The sequence below is a fragment of the Rana temporaria genome, chromosome 5 (genome assembly GCF_905171775.1).
Source record: "Rana temporaria chromosome 5, aRanTem1.1, whole genome shotgun sequence".
In the NCBI taxonomy this organism is placed as follows: Eukaryota; Metazoa; Chordata; class Amphibia; order Anura; family Ranidae; genus Rana; species Rana temporaria.
Window position 1 is genome coordinate 89,854,400 of NC_053493.1, and position 26,118 is coordinate 89,880,517.

The following is a 26,118-nucleotide window of genomic DNA, read 5'->3' on the forward strand; positions in this document are numbered from 1 at the left end:
GGAAAAAAATGAACTGCACTTGCAATTGTGCTCCCATCCATATTTTAAAGAGAGACCATGGTTCTGCTTTAAGATGGGAGTGAGGGATCTGGAATTTAACAGATGAAAGATGGGGCAGGGCTTAGTCTAGACTTGGGCAGATGTCAATGCCCCTTGGGATCCAAAGGGCTCAACCTGGATAGATTAGCAGACGAAAAGCCTGTGTCAATGACTTCATTCTGAATTCACCAACAAGTGCCCATCACCACAAGCCTTAGACTAGTACTTGCAGGGCGCCTACATTTTAGCACTTTTGTTGTCTTTAAAGTGGAGTTCCACCCATAAATATAACATTACATCAGTAGTTTTAAAAAAAAAATCATTAGTCCTTTAAGGATTTTTTTTTTTTTTTTTTTTAGATGCCTTCAAAGTGTTGTTGCTAGGCAGAATAGTTAATCTTCCCTCTTCCTGCACCTAGGTGCTTAAGCTTCCTAACCTACACTGCACAGACTCGTGGGTGTAACTTTCCAGGAGTCTGTGCACTCCCCAGTCTTGAAGAATCATGTGACTTGGACAGTACAGGTGCTGAAACCTGATCTGAAACCTATTACACTGCTTGTGCAGCACTGAGCATGTGCGAGATTTGCAAGGCAGAAATCCAGGAAGTCATACAGTCTGGCTTCATGATGCCCACACTTAAGATGGCCCCAGTCAATTTCTATTTTATAAAGTGTCTAAATGCTGTAACAACCTAACAAAACGAACCTTAGTTTACAGACTAACTTTACTAGAATACATTAAGCTTGTGTATTACAGGGGTATTTATATTTAAAAAGTGAAATTGTGGCCGGAACTCCGCTTTAAATACATTTTAGATCAGGTCAGGTTTACTTGGGTGCTGTAGTGCTTTGAGCCATACAGTGCCAGCAATGCACTCCAGGTAGTCCCATTTGGTATTTGTGAGCTTCTTTAAAGCGGATGTGCCACGGGAACAAAATATTAAAAGTCAGCAGCTACAAATACTGCAGCTGCTGACTTTTAATATTAGGACACTTACCTGTCCTGGAGTCCAGCGCCGATCGCAGCAGAGCACGAGCGATCGCTCGTCACTCTGCTGCTCCCCCCGCCATCCACGCTGAGGGAACCAGGAAGTGAAGCGCTGCGGCTTCACTGCCCGGTTCCCTACGGCGCATGCGCGAGTCGCGCTGCGCCCGCCGATTGGCTCACACGCTGTGTGCTGGGAGCCGAGTGTTCCCAGCACACAACGGGCGACAGACGGGATGTGACGGAATGCCCGTCTTTCGCCCGTATCGTGTGGCCGGAAGTGGGTGCAAATACCTGTCTTTAGACAGGTGTCTGCACCCCCCTCCCCCCTGAAAGGTGTCAAAAGTGACACCGGAGGGGGGGAGGGTTCCGATCAGCGGGACTCCACTTTAGGGTGGAGGACCGCTTTAAATAGAATGTGGAAAGCACGCTGTGTTTCAGAATTGTGGAGCTGCTAATACTGTACAAAGCCAAATAAATATACAATTTAAATTGCATTTGTTTTAATAAATACAAAATTGAATTAAATAGGAGTCTTTTATATATGCCTACACTTGTACTTTAATTGTCGCCTGTGACAGTCCATAATTTGCCTATTGGATTTTCTACTTTCAACTGAGAGATTTCTCCTGCCCTGTTTTATTGGCTTTACTGTGTGATAAATATTACTAATATTACATTTTACAATATGTGTATTTTTAGGTTTCCTAAAGGATTTATGTGAAGTTTTACTGTATTTATTGCTACCTCCTGGAGACTTCCAGAATAAGATCATGCGATACCTTGTGAGGGTAAGACTGTGTGCTTTATCCTGTTCAAAAAAGACTTTTTAACCCAAATGTACAGTAACTGAATATAATGTGTATAAAGATGTTCTGTTAATAACCCTTTTTATGTTCTTTCTCTAGGAAATCCTTTCACGAGGAATTATTCTTCCTTTAATTAACCTGATCAGTGATCCTGATTATATTAATCAATATATAATTTGGATGGTAAGTTTAAATGTGTTGATAATCGTAATAAGTCGCTGTACTTTCTGGGAGCTTGCCGAACACATAATTTACTGAAATTCTTTATAGTTTGACAGGATTGTTACAAAGTCAAAGAGACGCAATCAGGGCCGATCCTAGGGTCACAGGCGCCTGGGTGCAGAAATATTTCTGGCGCCCCCACATGGGCGTGGTAATTTTACTAGCTCCTCCTATTTACAAAGGTTTTTATGGCAATGAATCAACCACAGATATGCTCCACCATGAAATCTTCATTAACCTGGAATCCTTACATGATCTATTAACAAACAAAATACAGGAAGAGAAGCAGAGTACTTTATTGGGACCTGAAGGGGGGCCTCTCTGATGGACACAGACAGGACTTCTGTTAGAGAGTCTGTTAGAAAGACATACTACAGACATGATACAGGAGACGGTCAGAGACTGCAGACATAGTACAGGAGACGGTCAGAGACTGCAGACATAGTACAGGAGATGGTCAGAGACTGCAGACATAGTACAGGAGATGGTCAGAGACTGCAGACATAATACAGGAGATGGTCAGAGACTGCAGACACAGTACAGGAGATGGGCAGGGGCTGTGTATCCTATGCAATCTATCATGCCATAAAACATCTAGAGCAGGGGCAGCCCAGATCACGTGTAAAGGGATGCTGGTGATGCCATCCCCCAGCACACAGCACACGAACACTGTGACTCACCTTGGTTCTCTCTGTGCAGCCCAAGATAGAGATATGGGGGGGGGCTGGCATTCCAACTGGAGTTGGTGGAGACAGTACGGGATCCAAGACTCAGAGTGTGAGGATTCATTCCTGCACATCAGCACTCAGCAGCCACTGAAAACTAGAACCCTTGTGTCAGGAACAGGAGCGACCTCTACCCTGAGCACTGCCAGGCTGGACGGGCTGCCCTATGCTCACACATCCGTTCTGGACGGACACACACCTATGCTCAGAACACTAGTTCTGGACAGACACAAACAAGGAGAGAAGGAGGGAGGGGAGAACTCTGGCACTTTGGCGCCCCCACCTCTGCAGGGGCCTGGGTGCAAAGCACCTTGTGCACCCTGCCTAGGATCGGCCCTGGACGCAATACAATTATCATAGGTCTGATGAATTTTTAGTGTGCAGTAACTTCAGCAGCCTGTGATATCTGATGAATTGTTGCTTTTTGCATCTTTCTGGAGATAATGTCTCCTCTTTGAGCGTATCTGAACCCAAGAACCAAAATATATTATATGGCGTTTACCAGTCCTAAGATACCAGATCTTGGGACTGGTAAACGCCATATATTTTGGTTCGTAGGTTTAGAGACGCTCAAAAAAGGAGACATCATCTCCAAAAAGATGCAAAAAGCAACAACATTTTGAAATTCAGAGAAGTGAACTGGGAAGTGCTGGTAAGACTGGTTGAGATGACAGAGCAGAATGCACAGGACAGCACTGGATTTCTGGCATGATCAACATATCATTTTTGCACTTATTGATCAGATATTATAACCCTTTTAGTGGTATATTTTATTAGACCAACAGGGAGAAAATACTAATAGTTGTTAGGATTGCATACACTTTGATTTGAGATATTATGTGATGTTCTAAGCTGCCTTTTATGAATATCCTCATGTGTTCAAGAGGTTGTAAACGTTTGTTTTTTTATTTTCTAAATAGGTTCCTAAGCTACTGCATTGTTGGTTCACTTACCTTTTCCTTCGATTTCCCTTATTAACCGCTTGCCGACTGCCCACCGTCGTTTTCCGGCGGCAAGTCGGCTCCCCTGCGCGAGAGCACGTAATATAACGTCAGCTCTCGCGCAGGCCACTGGGGGCGCGTGCACGCCGCAGTAGGCGCACGCGCCCCCCATGCTCGCCCCCGAGTCCTGTGCCCGGCGGGGAAAAGATTGCCGCCGGGCACACGCGATCGCTTGTTACAGAGCGGGGACCGGGAGCTGTGTGTGTAAACACACAGCTCACGGTCCTGTCAGGGAGAGAAATGCTGATCTTCTGTTCATACAATGTATGAACAGAAGATCAGTAATTTCCCCTAGAAAGGCCACCCCCCCCCTACAGTTAGAACACACCCAGGGAACATACTTAACCCCTTCCCCGCCCCCTAGTGTTAACCCCTTCACTGCCAGTGGCATTTTTACAGTAATCAATGCATTTTTATAGCACTGATCGCTATAAAAATGCCAATGGTCACAAAAATGTGTCCGAAGTGTCCGCCATAATGTCGCAGTACCGAAAAAAAAACCTCTGATCGCCGCCATTACTAGTAAAAAAAAATTATATAAAAAAAAAAGGCCATAAAAATACCCCCTATTTTGTAAACGCTATAACTTTTGCGCAAACTAATCAATAAACGCTTATTGCAATTTTTTTTACGAAAAATATGTAGAAGAATACGTATCGGCCTAAACTGAAAAAATAAATGTTTTTATATATTTTTGGGGGATATTTATTATAGCAAAAAATATTTTTTTTTTTTCAAAATTGTCGCTCTATTTTTGTTTATAGCGTAAAAACTAAAAAACACAGAGGTGATCAAATACCACCAAAAGAAAGCTCTATTTGTGGGGAAAAAAGGACGCCAATTTTGTTTGGGAGCCACGTCGCACAACCGCGCAATTGTCAGTTAAAGCGACGCAGTGCCGAATCGCAAAAAGTGCTCTGATCTTTGACCAGCAATATGGTCCGGGGGTTAAGTGGTTAAATGTTTTTTTTCTTTGTCTGAATTTCTCACTTCCTGTTCCTCCTCAGTAAGCTGTTCTGGCTGACTAACCCCCATGGATGATGGGGGCAAGCTTACTGAGGAGAAACAGGAAGTGAGAAATTCAGACAAAGAAAAAAATGTTTTTAGAAGGGAAATCGAAGGAAAAGGTAAGTAAACCAACAATACACTAGCTTAAAGGAACCTATTTAAAAAATAAAAAACAAACCTTTACAACCCCTTTAATTGTCATTTTGATAAGGTTGCAAAATTATCTGTCACACTTTTGCCCACTAGGGGAAAAAAAGCCTGACTGCCAGAGAGGGCAAATTAACACTCTCAAGTCTAATGGGGTTTATGTGGATGTTGTTTTTTTTTTTAAAGTGCACTTTATTTGCTCCAGCACAGTGATCCTTTATATTAAAAGGCTTGGCCACAATACCACATATTAGCAGCAAGTGAATCAATTGGCTTCAGACCTGTAGGGTAGGTGGGGGGGAGGGGTGCTATGGTAGTACCCATATGGTACTGACACATGGATCCTAAACACAATTGGGTAGATTCACGTAGGGACGCCTAACTTTAGGGCGGCCTAGCCTAGCCTTTTTAGGCTACACCGCCGTAAATTAGTTAGGCTAGTAGTGATTCACAAACCACTTACCTGCTAATCTACGGCGGTGTAGCCTAAAACGAGCGGGCGTAAGGGCGCCTAATTCAAATGACTTGGAGGGGGGCGTGTTGTATGGAAATGAGGCTTGACCTCACGTTTTTTGACGTTTTTTTGACACTGCGCATGCGCCGGGCGACTACATTTCCCAGTGCGCATTGCGGCTAAGTAGGCCGTACGGGCCTATTGATTTCGATGTGTACGTAAACAACGTAAATCCCGATTCGCGGACGACTTGCGCAAACAACGTAAAAACTTCGAACCTCGCGGCGGGAACGGCGGCCATACTTAACATTGTTATTCCACCTCATAGGTGGAATAACTTTAGGCGGCCTATCCCTTACGGAAACGACGTAATGCGACGGTGTAGGCCTCGCGTACGTTCGTGAATCGGCGTATCCCCTTCATTTACATAATCTACGCCGGCCGAAATGGAAGCGCCATCTAGCGGACAACAGAAACATTGCAAGCTAAGATAGAACGGCGCAAGCCGACCTATCTTAGCTTTGTTTAAGTGTATCTGTTTGAGAATACACTTAAACAAACACCAGCGTAGATTCAGAGTTGGGTCGGCTTATCTACTGATAAGCCGGCCTAACTCTTTGTGAATCTACCTAAATGAGAATTTCTATGTAAGACAGTGTATGTGGGGCATGCAGCTGTAATGTAATCATAAGTCGTCTTTCTCTCATAATATAATATGAATGTTATGTTGCTTTTCTTGGTGGTTATGGACTTTTTGCCTGTTGGCCTAGGTTGTCCAGCTTGTTCTCTATAACACAGCTGATGTTGGGCTTCTATCCATGCTGTGGTATTTATACGGCTAAACACACCAGAAACCTGAAGCGAGTCCACACCATGGGCCAGATTCAGATAGAGATACGACGGCGTATCTCCTGATACGCCGTCGTATCTCTGAGTTCCATCGGTCGGATCTATGCGCCTGATTCATAGAATCAGGTTCCGCATAGATCTCCCTAAGATCCGACAGGTGTAAGTGACTTACACCGTCGGATCTTAGGCTGCAATCTCATGCTGGCCGCTAGGTGGCGCTTCCGTTTGTATACGCAAGGAAAATGCAAATGAGGAGTTACGCCGATTCAGAAACGAACAACCGCCCGGCACTTTTTTTTTTTTAAGTCATTTGTGTTTGGCTTTTTCCGGCGTATAGTTACCCCTGCTATATGCGGCGTATCCTATGTTAAGTATGGCCGTCGTTCCCGGATCGAATTTTGAATTTTTTACGTTGTTTGCGTAAGTCGTTCGCGAATACGGATGGACGTAATTTACGTTCACGTCGAAACCAATGATGTCCTAGCGACGTCATTTAGAGCAATGCAAGCTGGGAAATTTAGCGGACGGCGCATGCGCAGTTCGTTCGGCGCGGGGACGCGCCTGATTTAAATGTTACACTCCCCCTAGCCGCGGAATTTGAATTCCGCCGGGGGATTTACGATGCGCCGCCGCAACTTTACAGGCAAGTGCTTTCTGAATAAAGCACTTGCCTCAAAAACTTGCGCCGGCGTAACGTAAATCAGATAGGTTACGCAGATCTAAAGATCCGCTGACCTATCTGAATCTGGCCCCATGTTTCTTGCTGTTATAAAGACCCCAATGAATTCCGTTGCTCTTGAAAAACATCTGAAATGCAAATTCGCTAATCTTATCGCAGTAATTTTATTTATTTTACCTTTCTTAACTCACAAAATTGGTGATAGCTAATGATAGTCTCATTTTTCTAGTGATGATAAACGCAAACGTATGTCTGTTATGAATAGAAATGTCCTCTCCTTCAAAAGTTGTACTTTGACTATTGAGCTCCATAGTTGTTCTAACCATTTTTCATATCTGCTCTTAGATTCACGATTCCAATTGCAACTATGAGGCCTTCATGAATGTTATTAAATTAAGCAACAATGCTGGAGAGTTGGAAGCTGTGAGGGACAAAGCTGCTGAAGAATTGCAGTATCTGCGATCTTTAGATACTGTTGGAGATGGTATGTAAAACTTTCAGTGTGCTGCCTTTATATAGGAGAATACACGTGCGTTGACCCTGCATTCACTATACAGTGAAACCTTGGTTAACGATTAACGCGGTTAACGAGTCTTTTAAAAGACAAACAACTTTAAAAAAAAAAAAATCCTGACTCGGATTGCGAGCGTTGTCTCGCAGAATTTAAGCCAATGGGGTGTGCAGTACCGCATTTGGCCAGAGGTGCGGGGGCGCCGGTGACACTCGGAACAGTTGTTGGAAATACTCAGGCATACTCGGAAATTCTCCGTTCCCAAGTGTTTCCAAGCCTTTCCGAGTTCAGAGAAAAGGAGTCACCGCTCCAGGTGGATCTTTAGCAGACAAATCAAGGAACCTCCCAGGAATCCAAGGTGCTGGCAATGCACTAGGCAAACATGGAAAAGTGGAAATGGATGGACAGCCGCACTCCAAAGGAACTTGAAGAAGTAGTCTTTATTAATAAAAACTGGACATGCAAATCCAAATATACAGTCACATAAGGAGACAGGCTGTCCCCTTATGTGACTGTATATTTGGATTTGCATGTCCAGTTTTTATTAATAAAGACTACTTTACGTTCCTTTTGGAGTGCGGCTGTCCATCCATTTCCACCTTTCCGAGTTCACCTGAGCTGTCCCAGAGAATTTCAGAGCCTCTCCGGGCCCCCCACCTCAGGCCACTTGCGGTATTGCATGCAATAGAAGTCAATGCAGAACAAATTATTTTCATTTCCATTCACTTTGATGGAGAAACTCGTTTTGTATGCGAGTGCTTTGGATTACAAATATTCTCCTGGAACGGATTATGCTCGTAATCCAAGGTTCCACTGTATCACAGTACGCAGAACATGGAAATGCAATTATTTTAGTAAATATAAACTGCTAAATATCTCTTCTCATCAGCAGTATACTTCTATCAGTGTCTTGTTAAAGCTTGTAGGAGGAATTTTCATTCTCCTCTGACTGTCCTATTAGGCCACAGGACCCCTGACCCTCTGTCTGGACAGTGCTAGTTGGCCCTGTGCTGATCATCATGCACACTCTCGCTCAAAAAAAAAAAACATCTCTAGCAATACACACCAAACTGAGCTTGTGCATAGTGCCCCCAAGGCTCTGTACTATCAGCAGATAAATTGGGGACAGTGGAAGAATTGTGGCCTTTTTAAACAATGTGCAGGATTAACCCCTTTTAGGTAACACAGTGAGTATAACAAGCATGCTTTACTGCATATACAGACTGGTTTTACTGTTGTGGGTTTAGTAACACTTTAACTTATCAGCATATTTTTTGGTTTATTACATTCCAAAGGTTACCTATAAAACATTGTTGTATTCCAATAGGAAAATACCTGTTAATACTTAGTCATTATTATCCAGTCATCATTGTTTAAGAGATTGATATGTAAATTTACTGATTGCAGGTTTAACCTTTAGAAAAACATATTAATGGTAATATGACACAACCATGTTCTTAAGATGCATACTGCCAGGGCCGATCCTAGGGTCACAGGCGCCTGGGTGCAGAAATATTTCTGGCGCCCCCACATGGGCGTGGTCATTTTACTAGCTCCTCCCATTTACAAAGGTTTCTATGGCAATGACTCAACCACAGATATGCTCCCCCATGAAATCTTCATTAACCTGGGATCCTTGTATGATCTCTTAACAATAAACAAAATACAGGAAGAGAAGCAGAGTACTTTATTGGGACCTGGAGGGGGGCCTCTCTGATGGACACAGAAAGGGCTTCTGTTGGAGAGTCTGTTACAAAGACCCCCAGACATACTACAGACATGTTACAGGAGATGGTCAGAGACTGCAGACATAGTACAGGAGACAGTCAGAGACTGCAGACATAGTACAGGAGACGGTCAGAGACTGCAGACATAGTACAGGAGATGGTCAGAGACTGCAGACATAGTACAGGAGATGGTCAGAGACTGCAGACATAGTACAGGAGACGGTCAGAGACATAATACAGGAGACGGTCAGAGACTGCAGACATAGTACAGGAGATGGGCAGGGGCTGTGTATCCTATGCAATCTATCATGCCATAAAACATCTAGAGCAGGGGCAGCCCAGAGCACATGTAAAGGGATGCTGGTGATGCTATCCCCCAGCACACTGAACACTGTGACTCAACTCGGTTCACTCTCTGTGCAGCCCAAGATAGAGATGGGGGGGGGGGGCATTGCAACTGGAGTTGGTGAAGACAGTACGGGATCCAAGACTCAGAGTGTGAGGAATTCATTCCTGCACATCAGCACTTGGCAGCCACTGAAAACTAGAACCCTTGTGTCAGGAACAGGAGCGGCCCCTCCCCCGAGCACTGCCAGGCTGGACGGGCTGCCCTATGCTCACACATCAGTTCTGGACGGACACACACCTATGCTCAGAACACTAGTTCTGGGCAGACACAAACAAGGAGAGAAGGAGGGAGGGGAGAACTCTGACACTTCGGCGCCCCCACGTCTGCAGGCACCTGGGTGTAAAGCACCTTGTGCACCCTGCCTAGGATCGGCCCTGCATACTCCACAGTGTTCACTTAAGTTGTGCAATAGGTTGTGAGGTACGTGACAACAAATTTTTGCTTTTGTCTTTTTGCTAGATATCAACACTATAAAAAACCAGATAAACAGTTTACTGTTTGTAAAGAAAGTATGTGAAACAAGAATACAGAGGTTGCAGTCTGGAAAAGTAAGTTGTTAACCTAGCAATGTAATGTTGTTAAGTGATTGTAAGCCCTTACATATAGCCACTAAAATGGTATACACAGAGATTAAACCGATCCTTCTACATAAGTTGTAAACAATGGGTTAATTTTACGCACTCTGGGTAAGGCTATGCAAAGATAAAAATGGGAGTGCGATCTTTAGATAAGGCAATTAATCAAGTCCATGACAGAAATTCCATTTAAGACTATTAGATGTGCTTATCTAAAGAAGGCTGTTACAGATAGAAGAAACTCTGGAACAGAAAAACAAATGCAGCGCCTTCTAAGTGTACTAGAAGTATAAAACAGCATAAGTAGTGGAGTCATCCACGCTGTCCCGGGATGCAGCTACAGTGTTCTATACACGTAAATCAAAGATTATTTCTGAGCCCCATCTGGCAGGGAGCAGGTATCTGACATCACACATTGCAAACATAGAGAGGAGAGCCAAGTATAATCTGAGACCTGAGGGGAGGAAATGGACACACACACATAATAACACACGTCAATCACCTTCTGTTTGCTGGAAGGAAGGGGTCATCTCCCGCGAGTCTGTGGAGTGAGGATGACCTGTCAAAAGTGAGTCAGGCAGATAGCAGAGGGAGGACAGGAAAAATAGAAATCTCACTAGGTGCTTTTGGGGTGATTGAGGCAAGTACACACTATAGAGGGGTATGCTCTGTTCATTTTTCATTTCAGAGGTTTACAACCATTTTAAGGGTGAAAGTATGTAATAACTTGTGGTGGCATGAGAACATTTAGTGAAATGCGGTATTTAACACCATGCATTCCTGGTATTACAGACATTCTACATTGCCTACCAAATTAATAGAAAAAGTAACTATGGGCCAGATCCACAAAGAGCCGGCGTAACGTAAAAATTCCCATTTAAGTTACACTGCCTTAAAATTTCTACCTAAGTGCCCGATCCACAAAGCACTTACCTAGAAATTTTCAGGTGTGTAACTTAAATTCCGCCGGCGCAAGGCGTTCCTCTTCAAATGGGGGCGATTCCCATTTAAATTGGGCGCGCTCCCGCGCCGGCCGTACTGCGCATGCTTGTGACGTCATTTTCCCGACGTGCATAGCGCGAAATTACGTTACGCCGAGCTTTGTGGATCGCGACGGGTCAATAAAGTTGCGTCGGAAAAAAAAAAAGATACGGCAAAAAAAAAAAAATGTAAAACAAAAAAAAAAAAACGTGTCTCTGGACAGAAGGGTCTGCTTTTACAAGGTGTAAACAGTTTACACTTTGTAAAAGCAGCCCTAATTTTACGATTGCAAACTAAAACTTACGGAGAAAAAACGAAGCTGAAAAGCTTTGTGGATCTCCGTAAGTGCTAATTTGCATACGCGAGGCGGCATTTTGACGCGAAATGCTCCCAGCGGCGGATGCGGTACTGCATCCTAAGATCCGACAGTGTAAGTCCCTTAAACATGTCGGATCTTCTGTCTATCTCCTGGAAACTGATTCTGTGGATCAGTTCCAAAGATAGAAACAGGGATACGACGGCGTATCAGTAGATACGTCGGCGTATCCCTTTTGAGGATCTGGCCCAATGTTTATATTACTTAAAATAGATATTTCCTCAAAAGTTAGACACTTGGTAGAATTATTCTCTTTAGTGCGTCATGTCTCCCTGCCAGTTACTGGAATAGGATAATAGGTGCCAAAAAGTAATAGATTCCTGCGAGAAAAATGCAAATTATTCAGCATATGAACATATAACAAATAACTTTGCAGTCCACATGCTTATCTGCATGATGTTAGATTGTTAACTAACGTAATATGGATTTGAAAAATATTAATGAGGCCACCATTACATGATTTAACAAATACTTAGAGGTAGGTCTTTTAGTAATTTGGTTACCCAGTATAAAAGGATACATGTCTGCTATAACAATAAAGGTCTATATAGTGCTGCGATTCTTCAATATCGCAATGATTGCTTTTGACCCCTTTCACACTGGGGCGCTTTTCAGGCATTTTAGCGCTAAAAATTTGCCTGTAAAGCTCCTCTTAAGCCACCCCAGTGTGAAATCCTGAGTGCGTTCACACTGGGGCGGTGCGCTTAGAGTATGTCCTGCAAGCAGCATCTTTGGGGCAGTGTATACACCACTCCTAAAATGCCCTGCTCATTGAAATTAATGGGCAGCTTTGCCAAAGTGCTTCGGCAGCGTCGCAACACAGGCGCCATTAACCCTTTCTTAGGCCATCAGCAGGGGTTAAAAGCACCTTGTTGGCGACCGAATAGCGCTGCTATAACAGCGCTAAAGCGTGGCTAAAACTAGCAGTGATTTACTGATAACTCCTGCACCGCCCCAGTGTGAAAAGGGGCTTAAAGTGCCATCCGTGCAGAAAAAGTTATTTAAATCCGTGCAGACAGTGCCGATCCTGACCTCCCTGGGGCCCTAAGCAAAATGACATGTCACATGGGGGCGCTGCTGTCTAAAATTACATCTTAAATTAAAGTAAGAAGCAGGGGTGCTGACTTCTTACCTCTTCTCCCATGCAGCCAGCAAGTTGAGAAGTGGGGTGAGGGGCCGAAAATGACTTCTCACCAGGTGGGGCCTCTAGTAGATTGGGGGGCCCTCCGCAGCTTTGCGGGACACTAAGCGGCTTGCATAGTGAGCCTATAGGGCGGATCGGCCCTGCGTGCAGAAATATATGGAAAAAGTGATGAAAGTGCTGTGCTCCCCTTCCTCCTGTGTCCTCACTCACCAGCATCACCTATACTGGTGAAATATTTCTTTCATAGATGTGTTTTTATCCTATTCAACACGTCCCCAATAGTTAGACATACTGATGACGCTCCCAGGGTGGAGTGAAATGGTTTAGGTACAGAGACTTCCGGTGACATAATTTCTTGGATTTTGGAACGCAAACCGCAGCTTGCACAGCGTTTTATATGCTTATCACGAAAGGCCAACATGTGAGTGGATATTATTTTATAATAAAACCTTTTTAAACGATATCATGCCATGTATGCTCTATTTCTTTTCCTACGAGTACGTCGAACTATTGGGGACATGTGGAAGAAGATAAAGACACCTCTATGAAAGATATATTTCACCAGTAACATGGATAGCTGGTGAGTGAGGGCACAAGAGAAAGGGGAGCACAGCACTTTCATCACCTTTGCCATATATTTCTGCACGCATTGCAGATGGAATCATCGCGATATTGAAGAATCGCAGCACTATATAAACTTTTTATGATTCTATATATTTTACTGAGCACAGACAGCGCAGGAATTTCCCATACTAATTCTTAAAGGATTACACACCTTTTTCTTGCAGTAGTCAAAAGTGGAACTTCCGTTCATTTGTCTCCTCTCCCCCTCCAGTGTCACAATTGGCACCTTTCGGGGGAGAGGGAGAACAGGATACCGGTCTTTGACAGGTATACTGTTCCCACTGACGGGAGTCCACGCTGCGGCCCATGACATCACCGTGGGGCTCCCTCCTCCTCCCCCTGTCACCAGGCCAGTAGGAGAGAGGAGCGGGGCCTCATGCATGCACAGTAGGGTTCCTGGCGTAAGGCTACACTGCCAGGTTCCCTTGCCTGCAATGGCGGCGGCAGCAGCACCCGACAGCTGATGTAAACATCAGCTGCGGTGCCGACATCACTGGACTCCAGGACAGGTAAGTGTCCTATTATTATAAACAAAGAAAAAGCCGCGCCCCAACAAACAGTCTATTAGTGTACACAATCTGTGAGAGTGTGGTAAGTCCGTATTAGATGGAATGATGCTTGTATAATAATAAAAAGGTCCGGATCAGTCCTAACTATGATGGCTCCTCCAATCAGCAACCCAGTGATGTTATATACAAAATGACCATCCCCGGAAAAAACAAGGAAAGCCGCTTACCAGAAGGCAAGCAGTTAGGGCGGATGGCTATAACCCAGCCTAGGCTTTTAATCCTTGAGGTTTGCACCAGGAAGCCCTCCGTCCTCTGAGTATGTTGTTCTCCGCTCCACCGTATTAAATGTAAACAAAAAAGAGAGCGCACATAGCGTGATACTGGGACAAAAATCCTAGCAATAGTGCCTAAGGTCAACACCACCTAGTGACAACTTCGCATAAGTGCCCTCCACCAATTACAGAGGCCCCTTACCAGAAGGCAAACGGTTAGGGCGAATGGCTATGACCCAGCCCAGGCCTTTCTCCTTGTAGTAGGGGGTCCTTCTTCCCCTCAGAAAAAAGCCGTTTCAGGCAGATGGCTTTAACTCAGCCTAGGTCTTTAGCTCCTTGCGGTGGGAAGTCCTCCGTCCCCTAAGCGTAAGGTTTTCAACTCCCCCGTTTGAGATGGTAAATGTCAGACACCTTCGTTAGGCAGGTGCTGGCACTCTCTCCTTCCATGTTTTTGTGTGTTCAGGCAGTGGTTTGGCTCACTGGGACCAAACCACTGCCTGAACACACAAAAACATGGAGAGACTGTTTGTTGGGGCGCGGCTTTTTCTTTGTTTATATTTCCTTGTGATTCACACGCCAGCTGCTGCCTAGGGTCAGGGGTGGGGAGACATTAGCGCGGTTTTTGTTTTATGTATCCTATTATTAAAAGCCAGCAGCTACAGTGTAGCTGCTGGCTTTTAATAATAGGACACTTACCTGTCCCGGAGTCCAATGACGTCGGCACCGCAGCTGATGTGTTTTTTTTGGGCGGCCCTTCACTTTAATTTAATTTTAAATTCATTTGAGTACATCATGGCGCGGTGACACTTATAGTATTTAGAAGGATACATATGTTGTTTCCCAGTATCATTGGGATCCCAAACTTGGCAGAGGAGACCTTGTCCATACATTCAGATGGCATTCTTCATTGGTTAGGTCTTTAAAGATTTAAAGCATTTACATTCATTGACCTCATTCAAGATAATCAATGTTTTTTTTGCGAGGAAGAGTTGCCGTGTGGTGTGGTGTCCTATCCTATCCTGCCCTGCGACTCCTGACTGTCAGACTAAGACTACAATGCTTTCTGTTTCTGAACTGGGTTCCCTGTTCTCTAAAGGGGGCAGTGCTATGTGTGTAGGGGTTGTCCTAAGGAAGGTTCTAGGGGGTGGGTAGGGGGCAGTTCTAGGGGGTGGATAGGGGCAGAGACAGGTGTGACCTAGAGGAGGGGGTGAGAAAAAAGCCCTGGGCCAGATTCAGATCTATCTGATTTACAATCCGCCGGTCCAATTTAGGGAGGCTAGTGCATGATTCACCAAGCACTTCCAAAACTCGTAACTCCCCCGGCGGTAGATTGCAGCCTAAGATCCGACTGGTGTAAGTCACTTACACCAGTCGGATCTGTGTGGGTTTTAAAAATATGCAGTATAAACCTCATTTCAGAGCGCCGATAGACATTCACTTGACTGGTCGGCTCTCTCCTCTTCTTCTCCTTCTGACTGACGTTAGTGGGGGAATCTCGGCCCTGCCTGCTGCATCTGTCAGATGGGGAGAGGAGAGAGCCTGCCGGTCACATGAGCGCTGATCGGCGCTCTGAAATTAGGTTTATACTGCATTTTTTTTTTCTTTTTTTTTTTTTTTATAAAAGGCACACACAGAAGCACCCATCAATAGGAGACAAGGGGGATTATATATGAAATTAAATATTATTTCAGCAGCAGGAGGGGAAGGAATGGGCCCTGATACAGTAGCCGACAGACAGGGAGGGGGAAAGGAGGACAGAGGAGCTGCGGGTGATGGAGGTAAGTAAATTAAATGAGGTTTATACTGCATTTTTTTTTTTATATATAAAACTCACGCAGGGGCGCCTATCGTTGGGAGACCAGGAGGATTATACAAAGTTCTTGCAGTGAATTACCAACCACTTTAATATAATCGTTTTCTGTGCATGTGTTGGCCATATCTCAGCCTGCATGCTATAGTCTTTTGCAAGTGATACCAATAAAACATCTCTGCCAAGTTTTCACTTACTGCTTGCTGTGCTTCTAATGCCCTCCACCCATTGTAAAGATTAACTGCAGGCCATGAAATGTGTTCCCTGCAGCTTGCATTGGCATTATGTGGAATGGACACTGCTACAGTACATTGCTACAGCCTGGTGACTTTTTTAAACAACATTCAAGCGTCACTAGAGGTTAAATTCAGAACTGTTGTAAGCTACTTAAGCAAATTTTAATGTAATACTTAGGCTTGTTAATATTGATGGGGTGCAATTTAAGGGGTGCCTTTTTAAGCTGTGCTTGGCGTTCAACTGGAGATGGCAAGTTCACTCAATTCCCATGCAGAGTATGGGTTTCAAATAAGTTTTAAGGCACTTAATAAAATTGCTGTTTGAATTCTTAAAGAAACAATCAAATTATATACAAGGAACAGTAACCCTGCCGTTTACCTGATCCTTACTGCATGTCCTCAATCTGCTTCTTAATATTAGTACCATTGCTTGCAGTAAAGCATGCTACATGCCATGTGGTGCCATTTATTTTGAATGGGACCCCAGCACATCTAAACAACATTTTGCCCTACGCCCCCGCAAATAATTTGCGCTGCCCTCGATTCACGGAGCAGTAGCTCCGTAAATTGCGAGGGCGCGCCGGCAAAATTGCCTGGCGTAAGCGTGCGCAATGTAAATGATCCCGCCGGGGGCGGGAATCATTTAAATTAGGCGCGCTCCCGCGCCGAGCGTACAGTGCATGCCCCGTCGGGAAACTTTCCCGACGTGCATTGCGGCAAATTACGTCGCAAGGACGTCATTTGCTTCAAAGTGAACGTGAATGGCGTCCAGCGCCATTCACGATTCACTTACGCAAACGACGTAAAATTCGAACGTCGCGACGCGGGAACGCCGGGTATCCTATAGCATTGGCTGCGCCTGCTATTAGGATGTGTAACCTTACGCGAAACCCGACGTACGCAAACTACGTAATTTGCGTACGCAGGGCTCGGGCAGCGTTGTGAATCGGTGTTAGTATGCAATTTGCATACTATACACAGATCACAATGGGAGCGCCCCCTAGCGGTCATCGCTAGAATGCAGCCTAAAATCTGCGTGGCATAAGAGCCTTATGCCACGCAGATTTTAGGCTGCAGTCGGCGTAACGAATTCTCTGAATCAGGAGAACTCGTTACGCCGGCGCAAGTCAGCAATTGCGCTGCGTAACTATGGTTACGCAGGCGCAATTGCTACCTGAATCTGGGCCACTGTGTGTTGAGTTGTGCACTAATAGTACAGGTACGTTTTCCTTCTGCTCTCAAGCATTGACAGCCCATTCAAAATAGGCTTGCTTAATATAATGTTCAGATGTGACTTAATGCATGTGCTTTCATACAATGCACCAAAGCCAACATGTTTGAATGGGCCATCAAAATAATTGTTTTTATTGAACTGTGGCTTTTAAACGTATGCACAATTGCTGCCTTATTTCCCATTTTGTGCCGACTAACGCCATATCGTACCTTTTTGTACAGGAAATTGATACTGTGAAGTTGACTGCAAACTTTGGAAAACTTTGCACAGTCCCCCTGGACAAAATTCTTGTACACAACGTTGCACTACAGTTTTTTATGGGTAAGTAAAATCGGCTTTCATCATGATCTGCACATAAGAAAATTCTTATATAATGTTATGTGCATTCAAGTATCTGGTCTGGTTGAAATTTTAAGGTCTTTCAAATTAAATTGGTTGCTATAACGGGACATTAGAATGCTCTGAAGAACAGCTTTTTAGAATTTCAAGTGAATTTTGGAATTCTTCTGGTGTATACCCAGCTTAAAGGGGTTGTAAAGACATTTTTTTTTTTTTTCATAATAAGCATCCTTTACCTGCAGACATTCCTCTTTTCACTTCCTCATTGTTCGTTTTTGCTCAGAAGTTGCTCTATTTCTTCTCTGTTCTGTTGACTTCCTGCTTGTCTGATTTTACTCACCACCGTGATGGGAGGCTTTACTGCGGTGGTCAGTGACGTGCTCGCCCCCTCCTGGGAACTACATCTGTGGGGCAGGACGCTCTCTACGTGTTAGAGACTTCAAGGAGGTGTGAATTACTGGGCGTGCCGCAATTCATACTGGGAAATGTAGTTCTTACATGAACGAGCGATGCAAACCAGGAAGTGAATGAGAGAACAGAAACTAGAACGCCGGAGGTGATATAGATGAAGGAATTTAATAGGTATTTACTTGTTTTTTAACAGAATCCTTACACTATTATGTCTGTCTACCTTGCAGACATTAATTTTAGGCAAAAAAATGTTTTCCTTTAAGGCTACATTCACATCAGTGATTTCGGGCTCTGCAAAATACAGTGGCATCAATCTTGGACTATGAAAGAAAGAAAGTTACCGCTCCAGGTGAATTGTGTTAGGATGATCAGTATGGTCTCAGGAGATCAAGGGTGCTGGCAATGCACAAGGCAACAAATGGAAAAAGAAAATATGGACAGCCGCACTCCAAAAAACCTTGATGGTTGTATTTATTTAAAAAAGGAAAAATGCACTACAAGTCACAGCACACTACACAGGAGTAAAACGGCTGATGCGTTTCGCACTATAAATTAGTGCTTAATCATAGCTTGGACTTGGTGCAGATGCCAACCCCAATCACTATGACAAGTCACCGGTGGCCACGGCTAGTCGCAGATATGCACAGAGCTAGTGAATACCTGTGGGGATCACTAGCTGTGCAGACAGCCATGCATAGCTGCGGCTGCCAGTGACCACATCTAGCCACTCGCAGCAGCATAAACAGATGATTCCTGCTGCTGCAGTTCACATTGGCTTAAAGTTGAGGTTCACCCCGGAAATGTTAATTTTTAACATTAGATTCATGCTCATTTTGTCTAGGGTAATCGGGTAGTTTTTTTTAAAAACGAAGCAGTACTTACCGTTTTAGAGACCGATCTTCTCCGCCACTTCCGGGTATGGGCTGCGGGACTGGGCGTTCCTATTTGATTGACAGGCTTCCGACGGTCGCATCTATCGCGTCACGATTTTCTGAAAGTAGCCGAACGTCGGTGCGCAGGCGCCGTATAGTGCCGCACCGATGTTCGGCTTCTTTCGGGTACCTGTGACGCGATGGATGCGACCGTCGGAAGCCTGTTGGAAGACTGTCAATCAAATAGGAACGCCCAGTCCCGAAGACCATACCCGGAAGCGGCGGAGAAGATCGCTCTCTAAAACGGTAAGTACTGCTTCGTTTTTAAAAAAACTACCCGATTCCCCTAGACAAAATGAGCATGAATCTAATGTTAAAAAAAAAAAATGTGGGTGAACTCCCCTTTAAGTTGCCGGTGTGACTGTACCCTAGGGACTTGGGTGTTGGGTGTGTCTGAAATCTGTATTTATTTATTTTGAATGCATTTTGACACTGACATTTTCAGCTGGGTTTGCTTTCTGCATTTGTAATATGCAGCCTGACCTATGCGTCGCACTGCTTTTTGTTTTTATGTTTTTCTTTCAAGGTAAAATGATTAATTGTAAGTACTTGGCAAACAGAATGTGCTTTTATAGGAAGGCTATGCCAAAAGATACCCAGGAGCCTACTGACTTGTTTCTGAAAACGATAGTTCTTTTGCTGTCTTTGACTTGTAGGATAACTCTATTATTGGCACAGTCCTTCTTTGAGGTGTACATGGAGACAGAGTATGGACGTGTTAAAGTGTTTAACACACACACAAAAAAAATAATACAGATCCTGTTCCCTTAAAGCAGATTAAACAGCACAGTGCTTATGCTGTGTAATCTGCCGCTCTAAATTGTAAATAAAAAAAAAAAAACCTCCCTGAACCTTCCACTTCCTGTATCCCCCCTCTCTGCGCTGACCACAAAAATCAGGGCTGCTGAGCACTGACCACCATGCCTCCGTCCAGTCAGACGGCCAGAGTCCCCGAACCCATAAAGAAGACCGGGTGAAGGTGGAAGACTCTGCAGCGGTGACAGTGTGCCGCTGGAGGGCTTCATTCTAAGGCAAGTCTTTCATAATGTGCTAGAATCCTGTGCATCCTAGCACATTAGTAGGTGGATTCAGAAAGACCGCCTTAACTTTGTGTATCGTGTTTACACTACGCCAACGTAAGTTAGCGAGGCAAGTACATGATTCACAAAGTACTTGCCTGCTAAGTTACGGGGCGGCGTAGCGTAAATCGGGCGGGCGTAAGCGCACCTAATTCAAATTCGGCTGAGGGGGGCGTGTTTTATGTTAATGGGGGGTGACCTGACGTAATTGACGTATTTTACGAACGGCGCATGCGATGTCCGTGTACATATCCCAGTGTGCATTGCGGCAAAGTACGCCGCACGTTCGTATTGGTTTCGTAAATTACGTCCACCCCTATTCACGGACGACTTACGCAAACAACGTAAAATTTTCATATTTCGACGCGGAAACGACGGCCATACTTAACATTACTATTCCAGCTCTTTGATGGAATAACTTTAGGCCTGAAAGTGCGTTACGTAAACGGCGTACCTTTACTGCGTCGGACAAGCGTACGTTCGTGAATCGGCGTATCTACTCATTTACATATTCTAGGCCGACCGCAATGGAAGCGCCACCTAGCGGTCAGCCTAAAAAGTACACTTTAGGATACGACGGTGTAAGACACTTACGCCGCTCGTTTCTGAGGCTAATTTAAGCGTATCTGGTTTCCAGAATACGCTTAAATTTGCGTTGGCGCAGATTCCGAGTTAGGTCGGGGTATCTACTGATACGCCGGCCTAACTCTCTGTGAATCCAGCTACATGTCTTTGCTTTGCAGAGTTTTTTTTTTTTTTAAATGCCTTTTACTACTGCTTTTAACAATTGCTTTGTAAAATACAAAAACGGTTGTTCATTATAAACGAATAAGGAAACGCAAACACATGATACTCATAAATGCATTTTAAAGAGGACCTGTACTGTGGAAACTGGGCCCAAAAAGGGCAAGCAATGGGCAAAGGATTAATCACCAGTATAGACTGTTAAATCCCTGCTGCTAATATTTACCGCATTACCATCTCTGCCTGGAGGGAGCCATCTTGGTACAGGCAGAGCTTTGATTCCTCATAGCAGGGCTGCCCACTGATTACTGGTGGAGAAATAATTATCAGGAAAGGTGGGGAAGGCTTCTTCTCTAACATGAATAGTTGGCAGCACAGTAATGACTTCACCAAATCGCACTCCAACTCTTGTAACACTATCAGAGGCAGCAGTGCCTTGGATGACCCCACACTGCAGATATAAGGCTACAGAACAGGAATGCCTAGGCATTGGAAATGCGCTGTTATTTTATTTATTTTTTTCAAAGTAATTCAAGGCTCGAGAATTTCAGGAAGCTACACATAGACATAATTCATATTCCCAGATGTTTTCTATAAGATAGCAGATTGCCCTTTGTCCTTTTTTTGAGTTCAGGTCCACTTTAAACGCAAAACCATTTTTTTCGTGATAGTACCTAATAATAGAATACATTCTTGTAGAAGTGTTTGTCCAAATCTGACACCTTTTGTATGCAAACCCTTAGGCTGTTGTGCTCCTGCTGATGGTAGAATACTGTATGTGTGGATTTTTCGTATACTTCCCTCTCCCCCCCTTCTCATTTGGCTGGTTCTTTAGGCCATTATGTGCTTGGCCTTAACGGCTGTCTGTGACTATTAGCAAGTGAGCAAAGTACATGCATAGATCTTGCTGATCCATCCAACTCCCGTTCCTAATAATTATATTTCTTTATCGTACATCACGGGACACAGAGCGGCATTCATTACTATATGGGTTATATGGAGTACCTTCAGGTGTAGACACTGGCAATCTCAAACAGGAAATGCCCCTCCCTATATAACCCCCTCCCATAGGAGGAGTACCTCAGTTTTTACGCCAGTGTCTTAGGTGTTAGTCATGGTTTAGCTTGCCTCCGCATCCTTGGGATTAGGTGAGCTACCGGTTCTGTCCAAAAAAGCCTCAGCGCTAAAGTGGTCAGTAACCGGACCCCAAACCCTTGGGGTATAGCCCATAATGCTTTTCTTTTTAGAGAGCTGGACCCTGGGCCCAGAACTTAGAAACCTAAAGTTTTCTGTTGCCAGGGTGCTATATGGGCCCAGGACAGTGGATCCTTCATAGGAACCCAGGGCCTGAAGGTCTAGACATCCCCACGGAGATGGGGGAAGATTGGGCCTCTTGCTTGGCAAAGTCCTGCGGCATGGAGCAGGTAAGTGAGGGGAAAACTTGCGGAACTTGGTTCTTAGCAGGTTTTTTTCTGGGGGGTCACAGGGGACATGCCTAAAGTTATGCACTGCATCTGGCAAACTAGTCACATATCATAAAGATAGGATGGCTCTCTATGTATTATTCCCCATAAGATGTGACCTCCCTTGTAGTGTTGGAAAAGCATTGAGTGGGGCCTGTGTTATATAAAAATATATGTGTGTGTCAGAGAGCTTTGCTTACCTGCAGGCCTCCAGGCGATGCTCCATTCAGTCTTCCTCCTCAGAGCCTGCAAGCAGGCAAAACGCTGACCTCCTCATGGTTCCAAGCTGCAGGCTGCAGTTTGCTGGAACAGAGAGGTCCCTTCCTCCCAAAATCCCCCCCCCCTCCCCCTGTCGGGAGGGGCATTTCCTGTTTGAGATGGCTGGGGGGGAAGGGCGGGTCAGTGGCTTAAAGGAAGGGGCGGCCCTTCCTTGTTTGTTTGTTCCATTCAATACTTTGGAACTGAGGAGAAAGACCAGAGCGGCAGCACGGGGCGCCGAGGACACACAGTGGCCAGAAAGGATATTGCAGTCTTCAGAGGACTGTTTTTTCAAGCCTAGAAATAGGCTGTTTCTTTTCCATCTCATAGTTTTTCTTTGCAATACTACTCAGGGGGACAGAATGTTTTTTCTTTCCTGGATTTGAAACAAAAAACGAAAAAAAAAAAAAAAAAAGTCATCTAGGGGAGAGGAAGCATTTTTTTATCCCCCAAACAGGTGTTTGGACAATTAACTTTTATAGTTCCAAATACCAATAGGTAGCAGGTGTACCTCGGTATTGTACCATGGTATGCCGCTGTTTTCCCTACAGGGAGCCTTGGGGCCATCGGGATCTGGGGCTGGAGCTGACGCGGGTCAGTCCAACCCTAAGATGGTCACGGAGGAGGTATTACTCACCTCTTTAAAAGAGGGCAGTAAGCGGAATAGATCTCCGTCGCCCGAGCGCGGACCCTCAGAAGAGGAGGTCCTTTCCTCAGGGGAATTGGACGACCTCTTGGACAAGGACCAAGTAGGTTCAGGGATCGAAGACCCGGATACAGAGGAGTCTGGGGCAGTCTCCCTGAGGGAGAGCTGGTGGATTCAAGGATTGTCGGACTTGGTCCATAGGGCATTCAACTTGCCAGTACCAGATCTCCAGGTATCGACGGTTTCAGCTTTGGGCTCACTGAGGGCGCCTCAAAGCAATGCTGTGTTTCCGATCCATCCTCTATTAGAGGGAATTTTGTTCCAAGATTGGAACAAGCCAGATAAGATCTTCTTACCACCTAAAAGGTTCTCTGTCCTATATCCTATGGAAGAAAAATTTTCCAAAAGATGGGCTACTCCTGCAGTGGACGCAGCCATCTCATGTGTTAACAGATCGTTAACATGCCCTGTAGAAAACATACAGGTGTTCAAGGATCCAGTTGATAAGCGCTTGGAAGCACTACTTAAGAACTCCTTCACTACTGCAGGGGCAGTAGTACAGCCAGCTGTGGCTGCGATTGGGGTCGCTCAAGCATTATCGGATCAATTTAAGCAGATGCTTAAACTTATTCCGGCCCAGCAGGCAGAAAATTTTTCGGATGTCCCTAAGGCCATATGTTTTACGGTAGACGCAATCAAGGATTCTATCCAGCAAGCGTCACGTTTATCGTTATCCCTTATCCATATGAGAAGACTCTTATGGTTAAAAAGCTGGGAGGCTGAGCCCCCATGCAAGAAGCTCCTGGTAGGGTTCCCCTTCCATGGAGGACGACTCTTCGGAGAAGACCTAGATAAATACATTCAGACCATTTCAAACGGCAAGAGTACTCTCTTGCCAACTAAGAAGAAGGTTCAGGGACCTGCGTTTAAACGACAGTATTCCCCTGGGCAGGGGCCCTCTAATGCCAAGCAGTATCGACGGCCTCCTGCAAAAGCAAACTTCGGCTTCAACAGCAGATCACAAGGACAGGCTGTTAGAGGCAAAAGGCAGTGGTTTCGCAAACCAGCAAAACCAGCCCCCAAGCCAACCTTATGAAGGGGCGCCCCCACCCACGAAGGTGGGGGGAAGGCTGCGACTCTTTTCAGAGATTTGGGAAGCCAGCATTCCCGACGAGTGGGTACGGTCTTCCGTGGCCACAGGCTACAAATTAGATTTCCTAAGGTTTCCTCCTCCTCATTTCCAGAAGTCGAGGATTCCAAACGATCCGGAAAAGGGAGCCGCATTAAGATCGGCATTAGATCATCTACTTTCCCAGGAAGTAATAGTAGAGGTACCAGTCCTGGAACAGGGGCTGGGTTTCTACTCCAACCTATTCATCATCCCAAAATCCAATGGAGATGTCAGGCCAATTTTGGACCTAAAGATGGTAAATGCATATCTAAAGATCCGCTCATTTCGGATGGAATCCGTGCGGTCAGCAGCTGCCACACTCCAGAAGGACGACTTCATGGCGTCCATAGACATAAAGGATGCCTACCTTCATGTTCCAATTTATCAGCCACATCAAAGATATCTACGCTTCATGGTGGCTTCGCGTCACTTCCAATTCGTGGCGCTTCCCTTCGGGTTGGCTACGGCCCCCCGGGTGTTCACGAAGGTCCTAGCCCCAATCCTAGCCAAACTAAGGATCCAAGGGGTCACGATCCTAGCATACCTGGACGACCTCCTAGTCATAGATCACTCGTCTCCCGGCTTGGAGCGAGCAGTGGCCCTCACGGTCCAATACCTCGAGAGGTTCGGCTGGGTCCTAAATCGAGAAAAGTCAGCTTTCCAGCCCACAAAGCAGTTGGAATATCTCGGCATGAGATTAGACACAGAACAACAAGGAGTGTTCCTACCTCTAAGGAAGGTAAAAGCCATCAAGGAATTAATCCTACTGGTTCTAAGCAAGAAAGAACCGACTATTCGCCTATGTATGAGGTTACTAGGCAAGATGGTGGCCACATTCGAGGCGGTACCATACGCCCAGAGCCACACTCGCATCCTACAGGCAGCCATCCTGTCAGCATGGAGCAGAAGGCCACAGGCCTTGGATATCCCGTTGCCGCTCTCATCAAGAGTCCGACAAAGTCTGTGTTGGTGGTTAGACCCTCAGAATCTACTGAAGGGGAGGTCTTTCAGCCCAGTGGCTTGGAAGATAGTGACCACAGACGCCAGCCTGACGGGCTGGGGAGCAATTTTGGATGGTTGCACTCGCCAAGGTACTTGGGCAAAGCCAGAGAAGCAGTTGCCCATCAACATCTTGGAGCTCAGAGCTGCTCGACTAGCCCTCAGGGCTTGGACGTCAAAATTGCAGGGGTTCCCGGTGAGAATTCAATCAGACAATGCCACGGCCGTGGCATACATAAATCACCAAGGGGGAACCAGGAGTCAAGCCGCTCAGAGAGAGGTGAGCTTGATTCTTCTATGGGCAGAGGCTCATGTGCCCTGCATATCGGCAATATTCATTCCAGGAGTGGACAACTTTCAGGCGGACTTCTTAAGCCGCCAGACTCTATGGCCGGGGGAATGGTCTCTGCATCCACTAGTCTTTCAAGCACTCTGCCAAAGATGGGGAGTGCCGGACGTGGATATCATGGCATCGAGACTCAACAAGAAACTAGACAGGTTCATGTCCCGCTCAAGGGATCCGATGGCCTGCGGAACCGATGCGTTGGTTTGCCCTTGGCATCAGTTCAAACTTCTTTATGCGTTTCCCCCGCTCCAGTTACTACCCCGCCTGCTGCGCAGGATCCGGGTGGAGCACATACCAGTCATCCTGGTAGCTCCAGCATGGCCCAGAAGGGCATGGTACTCACTAATCTTAAGGATGGTAGTGGGAGACCCTTGGACTCTTCCTCTACGGCCAGACCTGCTATCG

The 26,118-nt window shown here is 45.4% G+C and overlaps 1 protein-coding gene across 1 annotated transcript in view; it reads left to right on the forward strand.

Annotated features, from left to right (window-relative positions):
* Positions 1 to 26,118, forward strand: part of SNX13 (sorting nexin 13) — a 210,056-nt gene that overhangs the window by 108,524 nt on the left and 75,414 nt on the right. Inside the window, exons 8-12 of the mRNA XM_040352832.1 lie at positions 1,726 to 1,814; positions 1,932 to 2,015; positions 7,263 to 7,401; positions 10,024 to 10,112; positions 17,547 to 17,646. Coding sequence (XP_040208766.1) covers positions 1,726 to 1,814; positions 1,932 to 2,015; positions 7,263 to 7,401; positions 10,024 to 10,112; positions 17,547 to 17,646 — 501 coding nt within the window. The remainder of the gene's footprint in view (positions 1 to 1,725; positions 1,815 to 1,931; positions 2,016 to 7,262; positions 7,402 to 10,023; positions 10,113 to 17,546; positions 17,647 to 26,118) is intronic.